Source organism: Oryctolagus cuniculus, chromosome 3 (genome assembly GCF_051225735.1).
Source record: "Oryctolagus cuniculus isolate XC-2025 breed Fujian yellow rabbit chromosome 3, ASM5122573v1, whole genome shotgun sequence".
Taxonomy (NCBI): domain Eukaryota; kingdom Metazoa; phylum Chordata; class Mammalia; order Lagomorpha; family Leporidae; genus Oryctolagus; species Oryctolagus cuniculus.
Genome location: NC_142869.1, coordinates 2954690 through 2972114, shown reverse-complemented (window position 1 = coordinate 2972114; position 17425 = coordinate 2954690). Strand labels below are relative to the sequence as shown.

The 17425-nt window shown below is 60.1% G+C and overlaps 2 protein-coding genes across 7 annotated transcripts in view; one reads left to right on the top strand and one right to left on the bottom strand.

Annotated features, from left to right (window-relative positions):
* COL6A3 (collagen type VI alpha 3 chain) overlaps positions 1-17425 on the bottom strand; it is an 89237-nt gene that overhangs the window by 23299 nt on the left and 48513 nt on the right. For all 6 annotated transcript variants that reach the window (XM_089328865.1, XM_089328867.1, XM_089328868.1 and 3 more), the window contains 19 exons: positions 16412-16490; positions 14964-15109; positions 13626-13718; positions 13126-13179; positions 12278-12349; positions 11529-11555; positions 11379-11423; positions 11210-11263; positions 10181-10243; positions 9991-10056; positions 9519-9572; positions 7301-7336; positions 6653-6715; positions 6103-6165; positions 4925-4987; positions 3192-3254; positions 1869-1919; positions 1625-1660; positions 1141-1203 (listed from right to left, as the gene is read on the bottom strand). In XM_089328865.1, the coding sequence (XP_089184991.1) occupies positions 1141-1203; positions 1625-1660; positions 1869-1919; positions 3192-3254; positions 4925-4987; positions 6103-6165; positions 6653-6715; positions 7301-7336; positions 9519-9572; positions 9991-10056; positions 10181-10243; positions 11210-11263; positions 11379-11423; positions 11529-11555; positions 12278-12349; positions 13126-13179; positions 13626-13718; positions 14964-15109; positions 16412-16490 (1191 nt within the window). The remainder of the gene's footprint in view (positions 1-1140; positions 1204-1624; positions 1661-1868; positions 1920-3191; positions 3255-4924; positions 4988-6102; positions 6166-6652; positions 6716-7300; positions 7337-9518; positions 9573-9990; positions 10057-10180; positions 10244-11209; positions 11264-11378; positions 11424-11528; positions 11556-12277; positions 12350-13125; positions 13180-13625; positions 13719-14963; positions 15110-16411; positions 16491-17425) is intronic.
* On the top strand, positions 16569-17423 carry LOC149127242 (uncharacterized; the record flags this gene model as incomplete). Its single annotated transcript, XM_089328751.1, has 1 exon — positions 16569-17423. A coding segment is annotated over one exon (855 nt), but the record flags the coding sequence as incomplete, so codon positions are not given.

The following is a 17425-nucleotide window of genomic DNA, read 5'->3' as shown; positions in this document are numbered from 1 at the left end:
GAGACGGAACTGCCTCGGATCCTGCAGCTGGGAGCGGTTGGGGGGGGGGGGATCTGATCCGACGCCCCCCAGGACCACGAGAAATCTCTCACTTGAAAAGAGCTTAAGCACCTCCAAAATGGAGGAGTAGGGCGAAGGGATATTGACAAAGCTTACGTGAGGCCATCGGCACAGCCACGAGCATGTTCTGTGGCAGGTTACGGCAAGACCAACGCTTGCCCCAGAGCCATCAGTAGACTTATCTGGGGATGTTGGGGAGAAACGGTACCCGACGAATGAGCTCACCGCTCCGTGTAGGCCATCCAGTGTTTAGGACTCCACCTGACCGCGCTCACTGATTGGGCCAGCTGCATACTCAGGGCTGTGCTTCAACTGTGTCTCTCACCACAGTTGAGCACAGTTTGCAAACTCAAGACCCACTACAATCTTAGGGGGGGTGACCAAACACCCCCTGGAGAGCCATCCAGAACCAGCAGCAGCTTCGAGACGTGCAGGAGTCTCCCTGGCCAGGGCCGAGGAGCCCAGGGCCCAGGCCGGCTTGTCTGCCAGCCAGGACTCAGCCCACGGGGCACCTGCATCTCAGCTCTGTTGCAGAGGCAGGTGTGGGGCCCACTCTAAGGTGCCCACGTCCCCCACTGGAGCGCCTGGGTTCCGTTCCTGGCTCTGGAACGCTGACCCCGGCTTCCTGCTAATGCAGACCCTCGCAGGCAATGCGTGTTGGCGCCAGCAATGAGGTCCCTGCCACCCGTGTGCGAAAAAGGCATCCAGAGAGCCAATCAGAGGATGTGACACACTTTCTCCCTCCCCTCTCCGTGTGTGTGTGTGTGTGTGGGTGGGTGTGTGAAGCTTCTGCACATTGTCTATGTGGGCACGGCCAGTGAGGCTGCACAGGTGTTGGGCCTCACCCTCCTGTCTGGCGGCCTGGGGCTCCCTGGTGCTGTGCCGGGCATGTGAGTGTGAGGTGCCGAGGGAGGGGCTCTCAGTGTGACAGCCACCGTCCACACCCACATTCTGAGGGTTGGGATCCCCTATCATCCTGAGTGACCACTGGCCAGGTTGCAAGTAAGGAGGAGTCATTCCAATGCCTCGGTAGCCAACCACACCGCCTGCGCTGTCACCCCTGCCCACAGGCCAACTCACCCTCCGGCCTCTCACGCCTTTGGGTCCCGGTGCTCCGTCTGCCCCGGGCTCACCGGGGGTACCCTGGAAAGAGCCAAGAAGAACACGGTCACGCTGTGGAGCCAATGCTGGAGCCCCTGAAGCGTGGAATGCACTCTCCACGCCAGCCGAACAGTGGCCGGTGACCTGCTGTCCTGTCCATGGTGCAGCTGCGGCACCCAGCCGGCCGCGGGCGATTTACTCGGTGATGGTAACACCACGCAGCTTATCACATTTCACGGCTTACAAACAACCTGCAGAGTGGCACCTCGTGACCTGAATCTCACAAACACCGTGACCCCCCAACACGGGAGGGGCCCCCGAGTGGGGCCGAGTGTTCCGGAGCAGCCCGGTCACTCAGTGGCTGATCCAAGGCCAGAGCCAAACTCCCCACGTCTCAGTTCAAGGACAGACAGGCCCCCGGGAAGCAGTGGGGACGTCCACCACCAGGGGAATATTGATTTACCTTCGGTCCTGGGTACCCGGGAAATCCTCGTTCTCCCTACAAAAGACAAGCACAGGACTCACTATTGGGTCCCAAATTAAATCATCTAAAACAAACTGCTGCTGAAAGAAAGAAAGAAAGAGAGAGAGAGAGAGAGGGAATTTTTGATAGTCATCCAAAAAAATAATCACTCAAGCACAGTGAGAAAAGGCTTCTTTAGCAATGCCCCAGGACAGGCGGCGCGGGCGCCCTCGCGGGTACCTACTTTCTTGCCTCTGCGTCCCTCACTGCCAACTCCATCTCGCCCGTCGTCGCCCTAGGAGTGGGGAAGAGACCACAACTGTAGGCTGCTGTGCAGGGCGTGCCATGGCCACCACGCATGCCACACCCGCCACGGCCACCACAGCCACCACGGCCACCACAGCCACCACGGCCACCACACCCGCCATGGCCACCATGCCCCCCATGGCCACCACGGCCACCACAGCCACCATGGCCACCACGCCCCCCATGGCCACCACGGCCACCAGAGCCACCACGGCCACCACAGCCGCCCTGCTGCTGCCCTGAGCGGGGGCCCTTGAGCCCCGGGCTGTTTCCAGACCGAGGTGCCAGAGCAGGAAAGTGTCCCGCTCCCGTGTCACCCTCCCGGGGTAACAGGACCCTGTCTGCAGGCACAGGTACACACACTCCTCCAGCCACGCGGGCTGGAGGACCCCAAGTACACCCGAGTGCTGACATCCCAAATAAGGACTGGAAACCGTGAACTTCCACACGGCCATCAACATAGGGTCCGAGACACAGCCGGGGAACCTCAGCCCTCAGTGGCCACCTGACGGCCACCGGGACCTCTGATGCTTCCCCGAAACAAGAACACGGAGCTCAATCTCCACCCCCCACGCCGGCCCCTCCTGCCTCTTGTGTGCCCCGCTCTCACTACCTGCCCCACCCCTCCCTTCCGACCAGCTCTGTCCCTGTCACTCTCCCACGTGCAGTATTCAGAACAGGACCCTGTGGATTATGTCAGAGGAACTGTGGGACACACGCATTACGAGCCCTAAGACATGCAGGGAAATCAGCCGTGGTTGACAAGTCTCCAGGGGACAGGACAATGCCCCGTCTGACACAGACCCGCTTGTTCCACAGTTACTGGGGGAGCGATTGCAGTGGCTCTCCGTAAATCTTTTTGAACTTGAGCTGCTGAGGGGAGACTTGCTCTTCCTAGGATGCCGCCTTTGCTGTGCGGTCTGGGTGGGGGCTCAGCGACTCCGAGCCCCCTCTGACTTCAGGGCAAAGATGCACAGAGCACCTGCAGGACCCACTGTGCGGGGGCTCCGAGCTTCAGGCACCACCGCGTTCACTCAGCAGGGACGAAACGTCTGTACCCACTTCCCCACCCCCACCATCACGGAAAGAAAACTCATTTTGAAACTGATTGTCTGTTTGCAAGCCGCAGACCTGGAGTTTGCCATCAGAGCCCAAGGACGCAAGAGCCACACTCAACCATGTGCACCTGGAGCTGGCCCCCAGCTTCCTGCACTGCCCAGCAGGGTCAGCGACTCCCACCCGAGCCACTGGGACTGCTCACCGTCTCCCCGCGAGGGCCGCGGCTGCCGACGCCTCCCTTTGGTCCTGGCTCTCCAGGCTCACCCTAGACAGAGAACACGGCTGAGAGGCTGCGCCCAGCCCGAGTCCAGCCCCGTCCTGGGGGACTGCCGGGAGCGGGGGCAGGGTGGGGGGTACTGCTGCCAGCTGCTTACTTCACTTTTTAGGTTTTGATGAAATGAGTGTTAACTGCAGGAAGCAGGCAAATAAAAACAAATACTGCATATTCTCACTCAAATGCCGCTAAGAGACGTCTGAGCTCATAGCAGCCGAGAGTAGGAGAGTGGTGACTAGGGGCTGGGAATAGAGGGGAGACAGGGCGCTTGGATAACACAAGCTGAAATACAGCCGGACAGGAGGACCAGAGAAAAGTCGGACAGGAGAGGCAGAGTACAGGACAGGAGGGGCAGAGTATAGAACAGGAGGGGCGGAGTACAGCCAGACAGGAGGGGTGGAGTAAGTACAGCTGGACAGGAGGGATGGAGTACAGCCAGACAGGAAGACCAGAGAACAGTTGGACAGGAGGGGCAGAGTACAGCTGGAGAGGGGGGTCAGAATACAGCTGGACAAGAGGGGCAGAGTAAGTGCAGCCGGACAGGAGGGATGGAGTACAATCAGACAGGAGGGGCGGAGTACAGGACAGGAGGGGCAGAGTACAGTCAGATAGGAGGACCAGAGAACAGTCAGACAGGAGGAAGAGTACAGCGGGACAAGAGGAACAGCGTACAGTCGGAAAGGAGGGGGCGAGCACAGTCAGACAGGAGGCATAGGGTGCAGCCGGACAGGAGGAATGGAGTACAGTGGGACAGGAGGAGCCACGTACAGTCAAACAGAAGGATAAAAGCACAGCGGGACGGAAGCGTCCGTCGTGACATGCCCCAGCGCAGGGGGCAGCTGTATTCACAGCAATTTATGACACGTCTCTCAAGATAACTAGAAGAGAGAAGCGCAGTTGTTCCTAACATACAGTAGTGCAATCGCCCTAGCCTGATGGTGACACGCTGTGCACGCCTGTGGGAATACCCCGGGACAGCCCACGAAGGCGCACAATGACGGCATTGAAACTAACAGCCCAAGGCCACGTGCACGTGTGGACTCCCGGAAAAGCACTGGGACAGGCTGACGGGAAGAGGGAGAGAGAGCAGAGACAGGGCGGCAGAGAGCCGTGCCACGTTGACTTCAGCCACGAAACCCAGCAGACCACGGAGGGCTCGCATGGACACAGGCCTTCACTGACGGTTACGATCAACCGGACTCTCTCAAGATGGACAGAAGCAAGTTCTCAGGGAGCCTTCGTGTCAGCCTTGCTGCTGGCCCCAGTCGAAGGACTCTGGTCCCGTGCATGCTCCCAGCTAGCTGGCAGAGCCGGGGTGCACACACTGCCCGTGTCCGCAGCGTGGAACACGAGGGCCCAGCACAGGCTCACGGTCGGCACCCACCGAGGCCAGGACAGACGGGGTGGCCCCCAGCTGATGACAACTTCTGGGTAGGAGGAGGCCAGCTCCAGGAGTGCAGAGGGCGGCCGTGACGATGGTGGGCAGAGGGCGGCCACGGAGCCCCTCCGCCCAGGGGAGACCAGAGTGGGAATGAGCAGTGGTGGGCCGCAGGGACGTGCAAACTCAGCCGGTGGACGGATGGATGGACAGACAGCACAGGAGAGAGAGCGAGCAGGGCGGGGTCCCCGTCCCGGGAAATGTCTGCTTCCTCCCCACAAACCTTTCTCCCCAGGGGCCCGATCCTGCCGCGTTCTCCCGGAGACCCTGCAGCTCCCCCGCTTCCCTGGAACACAAGAAAGGATCATCAGGAAGTGTCCTGCTGGCCGCCCAGGAGGGCCTCCCGCCACGTGGAGCTCGGAGCCCGCCCAGGGCAGGGGTCCTGTGCCGCCGCCGCCAAGCCCAGCTCTCAGGCGTGCGCACGCGGCACTGGGGCCTGCGACACGCAAACGTGCCGGAGTCCTCGCTAGTGGGAACACGAGTGGTCCCTCCGTGCCCGTGTCCCCGGACAAACGCGAGTCGCACTGAGAACGGGCACGGCCTGGAGTTCCTGGCTGGACACAAGCCCGGCCTCGCGTGGCTGTCTGCACTCACGTTCCACGTCCCCACAGGGCACAGGAACGCCTATTGGCTGAACGAGTACATCGGCAAATAGCCCCTCCAGGAGGGTGCAGCTCACTCAGCCCAGAAACGTGCCCCAACAGCTGGTGACTGATGTTTCTGGGCCCACTGGCCAGGCAGAAGCTTGCCGGACAGGCACCAGTCCTCCAGCCAGACAAGGACTTTGTAAGCGAGCGTTGGCCGAGCCCGCGCCTGCCTGCGCAGTGCGTCCGCGCGGCTCAAGCCCAGTGTACCAGGCGCTGCCGTCTCCTGCAACAGACGACTGGGTGGCAGCCTCAGCGTCACCGCTCGCCCGAGAGAAGCCAGAACTGGGAGTGGTCCGGCACCTGCGCCTGGGTCAGCAGCAGCAACACATTTCCGCCCAGCATCGTCGGGGCTGGGACGGGTGTGGCATCTGCCATCAGACGTGGGCTCTGTGTTGCGGCTCACGTGGCCTCCCGTGATCGCCTGACCCGGAGCCCGGCTCTGGGGGCCGAGGGGGAAACGCCGTGCAGAACACTCACAGCTCCAGCCCAGGGCTTCAGACCCGAGGGGCCGCCCTCCCTTTGCCTGCTGCCCAGGGGCTTTGCACACTAGGAAGGCTTTGAACTCTAGGAAGTGGGGTCTCTCACTTGCTGGGGTGAGGCAGGCAGTTGCTGCAAGGACAGAGGGTGCACCCGGGGTCAGTGTTGTCAAAGAGCAGGGCTGAAGGGCCGCTGGTCGGCCCTGGACCCCTCTGCCTGCCCGGGCAATGCAGCGCCACCTCGCTACATGCAGGGGGTCCCCGTGAGACACACTTACCCGAGGTCCCAGAATGCCTTGTTCACCAATCAGCCCTGGAGGCCCTGTGGGACCAGGCGGACCCTGGGGAGGGAAGCGGCCACCGTCAGTGTCTACCAGGAGCGTCTGAGTGGCATCTGTTCTTAACAGCCCCCGGACCCACTCCCTGCTAGATCGACCTGCACCTGTGCAGTGGGACAGGCCACAGCCATGGCAAGGAACGAAATCCCCACACACGCTACAACACAGACGGCCCCGGGAACCCGGAAGGCTGCCCATGTCACTGGTCTGTCCACGTGCAATGTCCAGAACAGGCAAATCCATAGACCCAGGAAGGAGAGGGGCGGTGGCAAGGGCTCGGGTGCGGGATGACGAGGACCAACTGTGCAATGGGTACAGGGCGTCCCTCGGGGCTGGGAAAAGCATCCCCAGGTGAGATGAGGGAGGGCTGCACGCCGAGAACACACCATGGGCCACTTTCAAACGACGAGTTTAACACCACCTGGTTTACCACCTGGCGTGTGTCTCCACGGAGCGTCCCTAGGCACACGACCACGGAGCGGGCACTGACCTGTGCACCTCTGGTGCCCTGCTCTCCCGCGAAGCCCTGCTGGCCGGGACTACCCCTGTTGCCCTGGGAGACACAGAAGATGGGGAGGAGTCAGAGTGATTGACAGTGACGGCAGCTCCCATTCTACCTTCATTTCTAAACCAGGGGACACACAGCCCTCCCAGGATTCCAGACGATGCCGGGGCCACCCTCAGGGCGAGACGCTGGGAGCTCAGAGCAATCGTCTCTGGCGCTCTCTGTTTTCACTGTCAGGTCTCAGCTTTGTGACACGAGGATGGTTTGCACCTGTGTCGCAAAGGTGAGAGCACTGACACCCCACAGAGCTGTGGCCGGCTGATGGCCAGAGCAGGGGCAGGAGAGGCAGGGGTGCTGGCCAGGCCGCCCTATCCTCAGACACTTCCCCTGCCTCTCGCCCCCGTGTCCCCGCTGGGGACCACTCCACAAGTCACTGTGGAAGTGGTGCATGGAGATGGTAGAAGAGACGGCAGCTGTGGCCAGAGCTGTGGGAGCTGCGCCAGCCCTGGGAGGCAGGGAGGATGCTTCAGTGCCCGGCTGAACCACACGTGGGCCCCGTGAGGGACCGTCTCCCAGGGGCACTTGCTGAGCCACGTACGGGGACTAAATAGAGGCACCAGCCTCACGGCTCACCTTAGCTCCTGCAGGTCCCCTCCGGCCAAGGCCACCCTGTGGAGGAAGAAGTCACAGGGGCAGTGAGGGGGGGCCCGGGGACTTCGGGCATGGAGCCGGAGGCTCCCTGGGACTTAGCCTGTGTGTTCACCCACGGCCGGCACCCCTGCTGCCACAGACCAGAGGCGCGCCTCGTGGTACCCAGCCACACGGCCTCTGTCAGGCACCCAAGTGGAAGTGCCAAGAATCCCCCCGGCTCTGCCAAGCAAAGTAACGGCTTCTGGCTGCACAGCCCAGCCAAGCGCAGATGAGGAATGTGACGGGCATGGCGGCCTGCTTCCCTGCCGTCGTCCTCGCTGCAGTGGGCAGTCATGGAATGCGTCAGTAGAGTGGGAGTCTTCCCGGCCACACCCAACACACGCGCAGCAGAGCCAAGTGTCCCAAGTGCACACACACGTGAACTGAAACATTGGGAACTCATTCATCTCACAGCTTGGCAAGTCTTCCTGGATACGCCGTGGCGGGGGCCACGGCTCAGACCTGCGGGCTCACTGCCCGGGTGAGCCTGATTCCTGCCTCCTGGGTGTCCTCCGCGGTGGGCTTGCTGAATTCCTGAATTATGCACTCAGGGTTAAGGGTGCGTATTTTGGGGACCGCCCCATGCCATATCTGCTTAATCCACCTAGGAACCTCTTTGTCCACGCCCAGGGCACCAGCCCAGGGATCTCTGGGTGACCATTCCATCCCCGTACCACAGATAATGGCACCATGGACGGTGTCAGGTGGGTGGGGGACCCTCTCCTCCTCCACAACAAAGCCGGAGGGAGGGGCAGGAGGCCCCACGGCCAGGCAGAGGACTGAGTCCACGAGGGCCCCAGACCATAACGAAATCCAAACTCGGGCCTCTACCTCACGCGTGGATAAAACGAACTCCACATCCCACGGAATCCCCAGTCACTTCACGAAGCCAACGCTGGCTCGTTCTGCCCAGAGACCAGATTGTAACGGCTCATTCAGGTAGGCACCCACCAGCTTCCAGAACTTTCCCCGAGGATGGCCATCCCCCACACAGGGACCGTCCTCTCCAGCTCCAGGGGCCTGCTCTGGGGGACCCTGGCAGCTCTCACATGGCTTCGTGCACGTCATCTAAATCACGCTGGCGTCAGCCTTTCTCCCCCAGGACTGACGTATTAGGCAAGCAAAGGGCTCTTCTGCTCAGACCTTCCTGAACTATCTCCAAAAAGCAGCTGCAAGACGCAATAGAGGAGCCTGTGCTGTGGCGTAGTGGGTAAACCCACTGCCTACAGTGTCGGCATCCCATATGGGCGCCGGTTCAAATCCTGGCTGCTCCACTTCCGATCTAGCTCCCTGCTGTGGCCTGGGAAAGCAGTGGAAGATGCCCAAGTCCTTGGGCCCCTGCACCCACGTGGGAGACCTGGAAGAAGCTCCTGGCTCCTGGCTTCGGATTGGCCCAGCTTCAGCTACTGTAGCCATTTGAGGAGTGAACCAGTGGATGGAAGATATCTCTCTCTCTCTCTCTCTCTTTCTCTCTCTCTTTCTGCCCTGTAACTTCACCTTTAAAATAAATAAATAAATCTTTTTTTAAAAAAAGATGCAATGCATTAGAAAAAAATTGAGTCTAGTTCCATTGTTTCCATAGCAGCAACACACACACACAAATAATGAAAACAACAAACGTACAACCCCTTCCACCCTCCTGCCTCTTATTCTCCCACTCCCCCAGGATCAATATTTCTATTTGGATTGTTTAATATTTAGTGGGATTCAGAAGCACTGAAGGTATCACTCTTAACAGCATCTTTTGGATGTTTTTCTGTAGGGGACGGAAACAGGAGTAGGGAAAGAGAAGTGATAGAGCACAGAATAGTTTCAGGAAGGAAAAATTTCTGTATGCAGCAGGGCGTGGGTAACATCCAAATCTTTCCAGTCCGCCTCCCCTGCCCGCTGCCTTCCACCAAGAGAGGGTGCCGGGCACGGGCCCTCCCCACGCACCAGCCCCCAGAACCACGACCCAGCCAAATTTCTGGTCACTACAAACCCCAGCCTGCACTGCTGTTACCACAACATGCAATGGACCAAGACAAGGAAGGGGTTTTAAGAGCCCTTAAATTCCCCCACTAAAGCGTTGCAGGCTGACAATGCAAAGACCCTGGGGCGCTCGCCCAGTGCCCCCCGAAGAGCCCCCTGCAGAGCCCCCCAGGGCCCGGAGGACACTCACATCCTTCCCAGTTTCTCCGGGACTTCCGGAAACGCCGTCTCTCCCGGGGAGACCCTGGTGCAGGAGAGAAAAGCGGCATGAGCTTCTCATCGGCAATGGCCGTCACGTCCTGCACACTGCACGAGGCACTGGACACAGCGGCCCGGCTGCAGAGGGACGGCACTGGCAGGAGCACTGGGCCCGCGGTGCTGCCGCCACTGCCGCCGCAAGCCACCAGGCAGCGAGCACGTTCCCAAAACACCTGAGGGAGGCAAACTCTGCTGAGACACAGCCCGCCATGTGAAGGCTGCTCGGGTGCCCGGGGGCTGCCCTCCTGTGCATACGGGGCTGGCTCTGCGGGACTCTCCCTAATCTCTCGTGGCCCTGCAGCTCCCAAGGCCACGTCCACGGCCCCTGGCTGCGGATGAGCCCACGTCAGTGTCGTCCCTGTGACCCTCAGCCCAGAGAGGGGCTAGGAACACGGAGCACTTACCATGGGGCCAAGGTCACCTGTCTCTCCTTTGGGTCCTCTCTGCTGGCTGTCCCGTCCCGAGTCACCCTGGAAACACCAAGGATAGGGGGTGAGCCACAAGGGATGTAATGCCTCTTAAAGCAACGCCCACCCTAAAACCCTCCCCGCCCCCCACAGCCCTGCCCCAGCCCCGGCACAGGCCCACGCTCACCGGGTCCCCGCGGATGCCGACGTCGCCCCGTTCTCCCTTGTCACCTTTCGGCCCTTTATCCCCCTAGGTGAAAAACACAAGCGGAAGCTAAAACTCTGGTGCTTCTGCATCTCCCAGTGAGTCCCACCGTGCGTATCTGAGACTCACGACAGGACAGCACACAGCACCAGCAGGCTAACTCGCGCATCATCTCTCGGGGTTGTCCCACTTCAGTGGCACGAGCGGCTGAAACCTACTTACCACGCCCAGAGCCGTCACACACACAACTGCACTGACTGCACTCCTCGTGCTGCTCGTCGGTTTTTCAATTTTCTGAAAATCGCTCTTCAGTCCGTACATCTCACGCAGAACAGCGTTCACCATCCACTCATTCACCAAGGCACAGGGGGCTCCGCTCCGCTCAGCCAATCCACGCGTGCGTATGGAGCACCGCTCTGAGCCACCCACTGAGGGTTTATTTGTACTCAGCTCTCACCTTCACAACCTCTCTCCAATGTCCTGTGTCTGCCCAGGACATCACAGACACAGCACCAGGGGTGGTCAGGAGGGCTACTTGGAGGAGGTGGGCTTAAAACACACCAGTAGGGGCTGGCATTGTGGTGCAGGAGGTTAAGCCACCACCTGTGACACCAGCATCCCACATGAGCACCAGTTTGAGTCCCGGCTACTCCACTTCCAATCCAGCCCCCTGCTAATGCACCTGGGAAAGCAGAGGAAGATGACCCAAGCGCTTGGGCTCCTGCACCCCGTGGGAGATCTGGATGGAGTTCCAGGCTGCCAGCTTCAGCCTCATCCAATCCTGGCCATTGCAGCCGTTTGGGGAGTGACCCAGCAGGTGGAAGATTTCCCCTTCTCCCTCCCATCCCTCTCCCTGTCTCCTCTCTGTAACTCCACCTTTCAAATAAACAAGTACATCTACACACACACACACACACACACACACACAGAGTGAAGGAAGCAGCCGTCCCCATGGAGACGTCAACAGTTAGCACCCTCGCGGTCAGGGCGCCGCCCTGGACGTCCACTCACCCTTCTCCCGGGACTCCCTTTTTCTCCCGAGGTCCCGGGCAGCCCTTTGTCTCCCTGCCAAAGACAAGGAGCACAGGTCAGGCCCAGCACCGGCTCTGCGGCAGCCGAGCTGTCAGTCCCGGGGCTCTGTGGGGTCCCGGCAGCCAAGGGCAGAGGGGGAATCACTCACTTCTTCACCGTCCAGCCCGTCCAGCCCGATCTCGCCCAGCTCGCCCTGAGGGGAACAGCACAGACGCGTGAGTCCACACAGCTGCCGCGGCAGACGGGAGAGCTGAGAGCTACGGGTCAGGCACCCCCAAAGAAACAAAAGCAGGCTTACCTTCTCCCCGGGGAATCCTCGGGAGCCCTGGAAGGCAAGGGGGCAGGGGGAGGTAGATTAGCCCCACTAGGTGGCTGGTCCCTGGGCAGGAGGATCCGCGGTGCTCCCATTCCCACCCACGCGAGTGTTTCTGCGTTTGGAAATTCAGGAGCAGAGCCTGGCTCCTGTGGCTTCTTCCCCAAGCGTCCTGCGGGGCACTGGAAAGCTCAGTGGGTTAAAGCCACCGCCTGCAGTACCCGCATCCCATGTTGGCGCCAGTTCGAGTCTGGGATGCTCCACTTCCCATCCAACTCTCTGCTATGGCCTGGGAAAGCAGTAGAAGATGACCCAAGTCCTTGGGCCCCTGCACCCGCACGGGAGACCCGGAAGAAGCTCCTGGCTCCTGGCTCTGGGTTGGCCCAACTCCAGTCGTTGGGGCCATTTGGGGAGTGAGCCAGTAGATGGAAGACCTCTCTCTCTAAGTCTGCCTTTCAAACAGATCTTTAAAAACGCTGGAGGCTTGTGTTCCCTCAGGAACCTATCCCTCCACGCTCAGGTCCCTTCCGGCCTGGCCTTGCCCAACACTGCCGGGAAGAGGTCACTGCTGACCGTGATCAGCAAAAGTGAGCGGAGCGGCCCTTCTCCCCCTAGGAAAACTTGGAGAAACTGGGTCACTCCGGCCTGCACGCTGAGCCAGCCCTCCCGCAGGGACCAGGGAGGGCCCATCCCCCATCCCCCATCCCCCACACCGCCCATCCCCCACACCGCACCTTCACGCCTCGCTGGCCCGGGCAGCCCTGGAATCCTTGTGTGCCATTCACGCCGGGCGGACCGCGCTCACCCTGTGGCGGGAAAGAAAGGCATCGCACGCGGGCGCTCCCGGTCCCCGTCCCCGCGTCCTCACGGGGTCTGTGTCAGTGAACGGAGCCCCTCAGCGCCCCTGAACCTGCAGGTCCCAGAGGGCACGGAGCCGTGGGGGTCACAGCACAGAGGGCAGCCAGTGGCCCCTGGGGGGACTCTGCTAGCCTGGCTGCACCCCAGCACAGCTGTGGCTCCCAGCTCTTCAGCAGAGCCAGGTCCAGCCCTGACCCCCAACCCCCCAGCAGGGGCCCCACCACTCCTGTCCTAAGCTGAGACCTTACTCTGGCACCTCAAAGCCTGGCCAAGCTGCATCTGTCCCAGGCTCATCCCCACCCCCTTAACTAGACCTCTTGGGTGCTGACGCCCGGGTCAGCCACACCCCCAGGCGGCCACCCTGACGGGTAGCCCTACAGCCCTGGCTCGGTTCGCCAGCCCCCGCCCCAGCTCACTTCCACGTCTGCCTGCATCTTAGTCTTGTTTGTGGACGCCGGCGATGGGGTGTGGATGCCGGCTACGGAGCTCCCTGTCTCGGCCCACCTGATCCCTCCCTCAGAGAGCGAGCACAGCCCGCGCCTGTGGCCCTCAGGTCACCTGACTGTGACGGCAGGGTAGAGAGCCCAGGAAAGTCGCTGAGGGCATTGGAAGTTTCCTCCCAATGGGAAGCGCATCTGGCAACAGGACAGCTTGCGAACTCCACACCCGCCCCGCCCCCGCACACGGGGAAAAGACGGAAGGAGTAAGACCGATTTGCACTTACAGGTCCACCCTCATCGCCAGGATAGCCTCGGTAGCCGTCTTCTCCAGAAACACCCTGAACAAAGGAAGCAGGTGCGTCTGTCGGAGCCCGCAGCAGCCCCGCGAGCCCCTCCACGCGGCCCTGGGAAAACCCCACCCCCCTGTGGCTGCTGCCTAGGACCTGACGGGTCCCGGGGTTCCCTGCCGGCTGCCGCTGTGCCGAGAAAGGCTGCCGGTTCCTACCACGTTAGGGCAAAGCGGCACGCCCGGCCGCACGTCAGTGATGCCCCTGGTTCTCACGCTCTTTGATGAAGCCAAGAACCAATGTGCTGAAGAGTAGCTTCCTTCACCCGTGGGAGGAGAAACCAGGGCAGATGCGGGACCTCCCTGGGCCATCTCCAGGGTGGGGGCCCTGGCCAGGCACCTGCTCCACACTCGGGAACTCTCCTTTCCCTCGCCCGCCTTTGGGCTGTGACCCTGGGGAGGTTCCCCGGCCAAGGCCACGCGAGAAGAGGGCCCTACCTTTGGCCCGATGCTGCCGATGGGGCCTCGGTCCCCCCTCTCTCCCGAGCATTTGCAGGGAACCCCACAGCAAGCTTTCTCGGCGATGTTGTCCTAGCAAACGGAAAGAAATGTTCAACTGTCAACGAGTTCCTAAAAAAGTGGCAAATAGGCTTTTAAAGGTGAAAATCAGATGCAGGGGGATTTCACGGGCGAGAGGAAGTCACTCCAGACAGCATCGGCTCTAAGGAAGAGCCGGGCTGGGGTCCAGCCGCTGGCAGTCAGGGTGAGGGAGAGAAATAGCGACCAAGGTAAGATCCATTTTATCCATGGGCTTGGTCTTTCCTGAATTCTCCAACGCAGATTTTCTACTTTCAAATTGTAAAAACCACTTCCATGTGTTTAAACTCCACTCACCCAAAACTGCAGCTGGCCGGGGCTGGAATGGGCTCCCACAGAGAGATGCGCGCCGTGCCCTTGCTCGGAGCTTGGTCAGAGTCACAGAGCACGGCTGCACCACGGCGTGGGGCAGGGCAGGCCCCAGGGGCACTGGCCTCTGAGCCACAAGGGCCACAACCCCAGGTCAACAGCACCCCCAGCACCTGGCAGACCAGCTGGCCTTGCCATCTCATGCTGGCCACTGCCCTTCTGTGGGAAGGATACATCCCACCTACAGGTCCCCGGGCCAAACTCATGGCCGCGTCGCCCCCAGGCACCCTGCCCCCACGCACTTCCCAGAGCTGTCACCGCCTCCGTAGCCCAGCTTCATCAGCTGACACAGCCTCTTGCTGCCCCATCAAAGAATCCCGATTCAGGGACAGAGTCACTGGGCCCTCCACCCAGCACCCCCCCCAAGCCCGGGGGCAGCCCCTCCAGCAGCCAGCCCCAGAGAAAGGCTGGGCTGGGTGAGGACCAGGAAGCACCCTGGAGGCCCCTTCCTTTGGCCAAAGGCAACTGGAGGGGGAGGCAATGAAAAGACTCCTCCGGCCAGGCAGGCCTGCTCTTGACCGCGTCCTGCCGGCTCTCAGATCTGTGGACAGTGCGTTCTGCCTGGGGCGGGCCATCGCCCTGATTGGCATTTCCTGCCATCTTGTGAATGAAAAATATTCAAAGAGGCTAAAGGACTCATGGGGTCCACGGGCCTCTATGTGGACGTCTGCAGCCCGGTGCCCGCTGGCCACCTCTCCGACCGCATGCCAACTCCGCTTCCAGCATTCACACAGGTGATGGCCATGAGGCAGGTTCCAGGGGAATCAGATGACCTGCGTTACCCCCACCCCGGACACCCTGCCCAGCCCCGGGCCGTAACGGACTCCATTCTCCTGAGACGCGGGCCTGTGTGGAAGCCGCGGCGCTCACCAGCTGCTCGGCGAGTTCGTAATCCAGGTCGAGCAGGTTAAGCCGCAGGGGCCTGTCATACATGAAGCCCCGCCCGAACTCCAGCTGGGTCAGCTGCTCCAGGTTGGCCACGCGTTCCAGGCCCACCAGGATCAGGGCTCGGACACCTGGGGGGAAACATGCGTGCTCCGTGAGCGCCCGGCGCTGCACAGCTGTAACGGCTTCTCTCCGCCGTTCTCGCTTTTTGAGAAAATCCCAGCATGAACTCTGACCTTTAACCTGAGCAGCCTTCGTCACACTAACCAGCTGCTCCGAGCAGTCGCAATATTGACACTCTGGGTTCCATTGAATGATCCCTCTAGCTCACCACTAACTAAATGTATTGTTGGGAGTATGAACACAGGAAGTGGCCTGCTGTGGTCATCCACACGTAAGCTCTCAGGCGCTGGCGTGCTGCCCCAGCAGGGTGCAGTGGGGGAAGAGAAACCCTGGCTCCGGCTCAGGGGATGCCATCTCTTCTCTGCCGCTGGGAAAGTTGGCACTAGCAGAGCGCTCGTCACAAACCGCGCTGCCGAAGAGTCCCCTCCGGGGACCGGCGCTGTGGCATAGCGGGTAAGGCTGCAACCTGCAGAGCCGGCATCCCGTATGGACACCAGTTCAAGACCCAGTTGCTCCACTTCCCATCCAGCTCTCTGCTGTGGCCTGGGAAAGCAGCAGAAGATGGCCCAAGTGCTTGGGTCCCTGCACCTGTGTGGGAGACCAGGAAGGAGCTCCTAGCTCCTGGCTTCGGATCAGCATAGCTCCAGCCATCATGGCCAGCTGAGGAGTGAACCAGTGGATAGAAGACCTCTCTCTCTCTCTCTCTCTCTCTCTGCCTTTCCTTCTCTCTCTGTGTAACTCTGACTTTCAAATAAATCTTTTAAAAAAAGAAGTCTCCTTCATGTTGGGGGTTGGCATCCATTTTTGGTCTCCAAACTCCAAAGCAAACGAACATTCAAATACTGCATCTGCCCATGGACCTGGTGGCTTACCAGCAGGGAGGCCTACACTATTTACTGTATGTTAATTACACATATTTTTATTTAATTGTTGGAGTGCTTCGGAGCTGTGGTGACTGGAAACCGAAACCATTGCAAAGGTTTTTGCCAGTCAACGCCTGGTTGACATAACGGAGTCACACGGTCAGCCCTCCACGTGTTCCACACGCCCTCCAGCTGGATGGGTCGTGGGGCCAGCAGGGCCGTGCTGGGACTTGGTGAGAAAGCTGCCCATGGAAGGCAATGGCTCCTTGTTGGCCTCCCCGCACCATGACGCCAACGGGCATGGAAGGGCAGGAGCCCGGGAGAGAGTCCCCCAGTGTAGGCTGCTCCCTCGGACAATGCCGGCAACACAAAGGTCTCTGCCCAGGAGAGCAAGGCACCTGCCTCCCCCGGGTGTGCTTCCCCGACTCAGAAAGCCCCGGAACCTACCTTGCTGCCGGAGCTCCTCGGAAGCTCTGTGCAAGTCTGCCAGGTCTCCGTCCACCCCGTCAGTGAAATGAATGACCACCTGCAGACAGAGGAGAAGTCGGACCCCAGCCCGGCCCCAAGGAAACCAGAGATCGGGGAGGGACCGAGAGCCTGGCCTGCAGTGCTGACCCAGAGCCGGGGTCACCAAGGGTCACTCTACCTGTGCACCTGCGTGTGTCTATGTGTACTTGTGCACCTGTATGTGTGTGACCTGTGTATGTATGTGTATGTGTGCACCTGTGCATGTATGTGTGTGCACCTGTGCATGTATGTGTGTGCACCTGTGTGTATGTGTGTGCACCTGTGTATCTATGTGTGCACCTGCATGTGTGTATGTGTGTGCACCTGCATGTGTGTGCACCTGTGTGTATGTGTGTGCACCTATGTATGTATGTGTGTGCACCTGCATGTGTGTATGTGCACCTGTGTGTATGTGTGTGCACCTGTGTGTATGTGTGTATGTGTGTGCACCTGTGTGTATGTGTGTGCACCTGTGTGTATATGTGTGTACACCTGTGTGTATGTGTATGTGTGCACTTGTGTGTATGTGTGTGCACCTGTGTGTGTGTGTACACCTGTGTGTATGTGTGCACCTGTGTGTATGTGTGTGTATGTGTGTATGTGTGTGCATCTGTGTGTATGTGTGTACACCTGTGTGTATGTATGTGTGTGCACCTGTGTGTATGTGTGTGTATGTGTGTATGTGTGTGCACCTGTGTATGTATGTGTGTGCACCTGCATGTGTGTATGTGTGCACCTGTGTGTATGTGTGTACACCTGTGTGTATGTGTGCACCTGTGTGTATATGTGTGTATGTGTGTGCACCTGTGTGTGTATGTGTGTGCACCTGTGCATGTATGTGTGTGCACCTGTGTGTATATGTGTATGTGTATATGTGTGCACCTGTGTGTATGTGTATGTGTGCACCTGTGTGTGTATATGTGTATGTGCATTTGTGTGTATATGTGTGTGAGC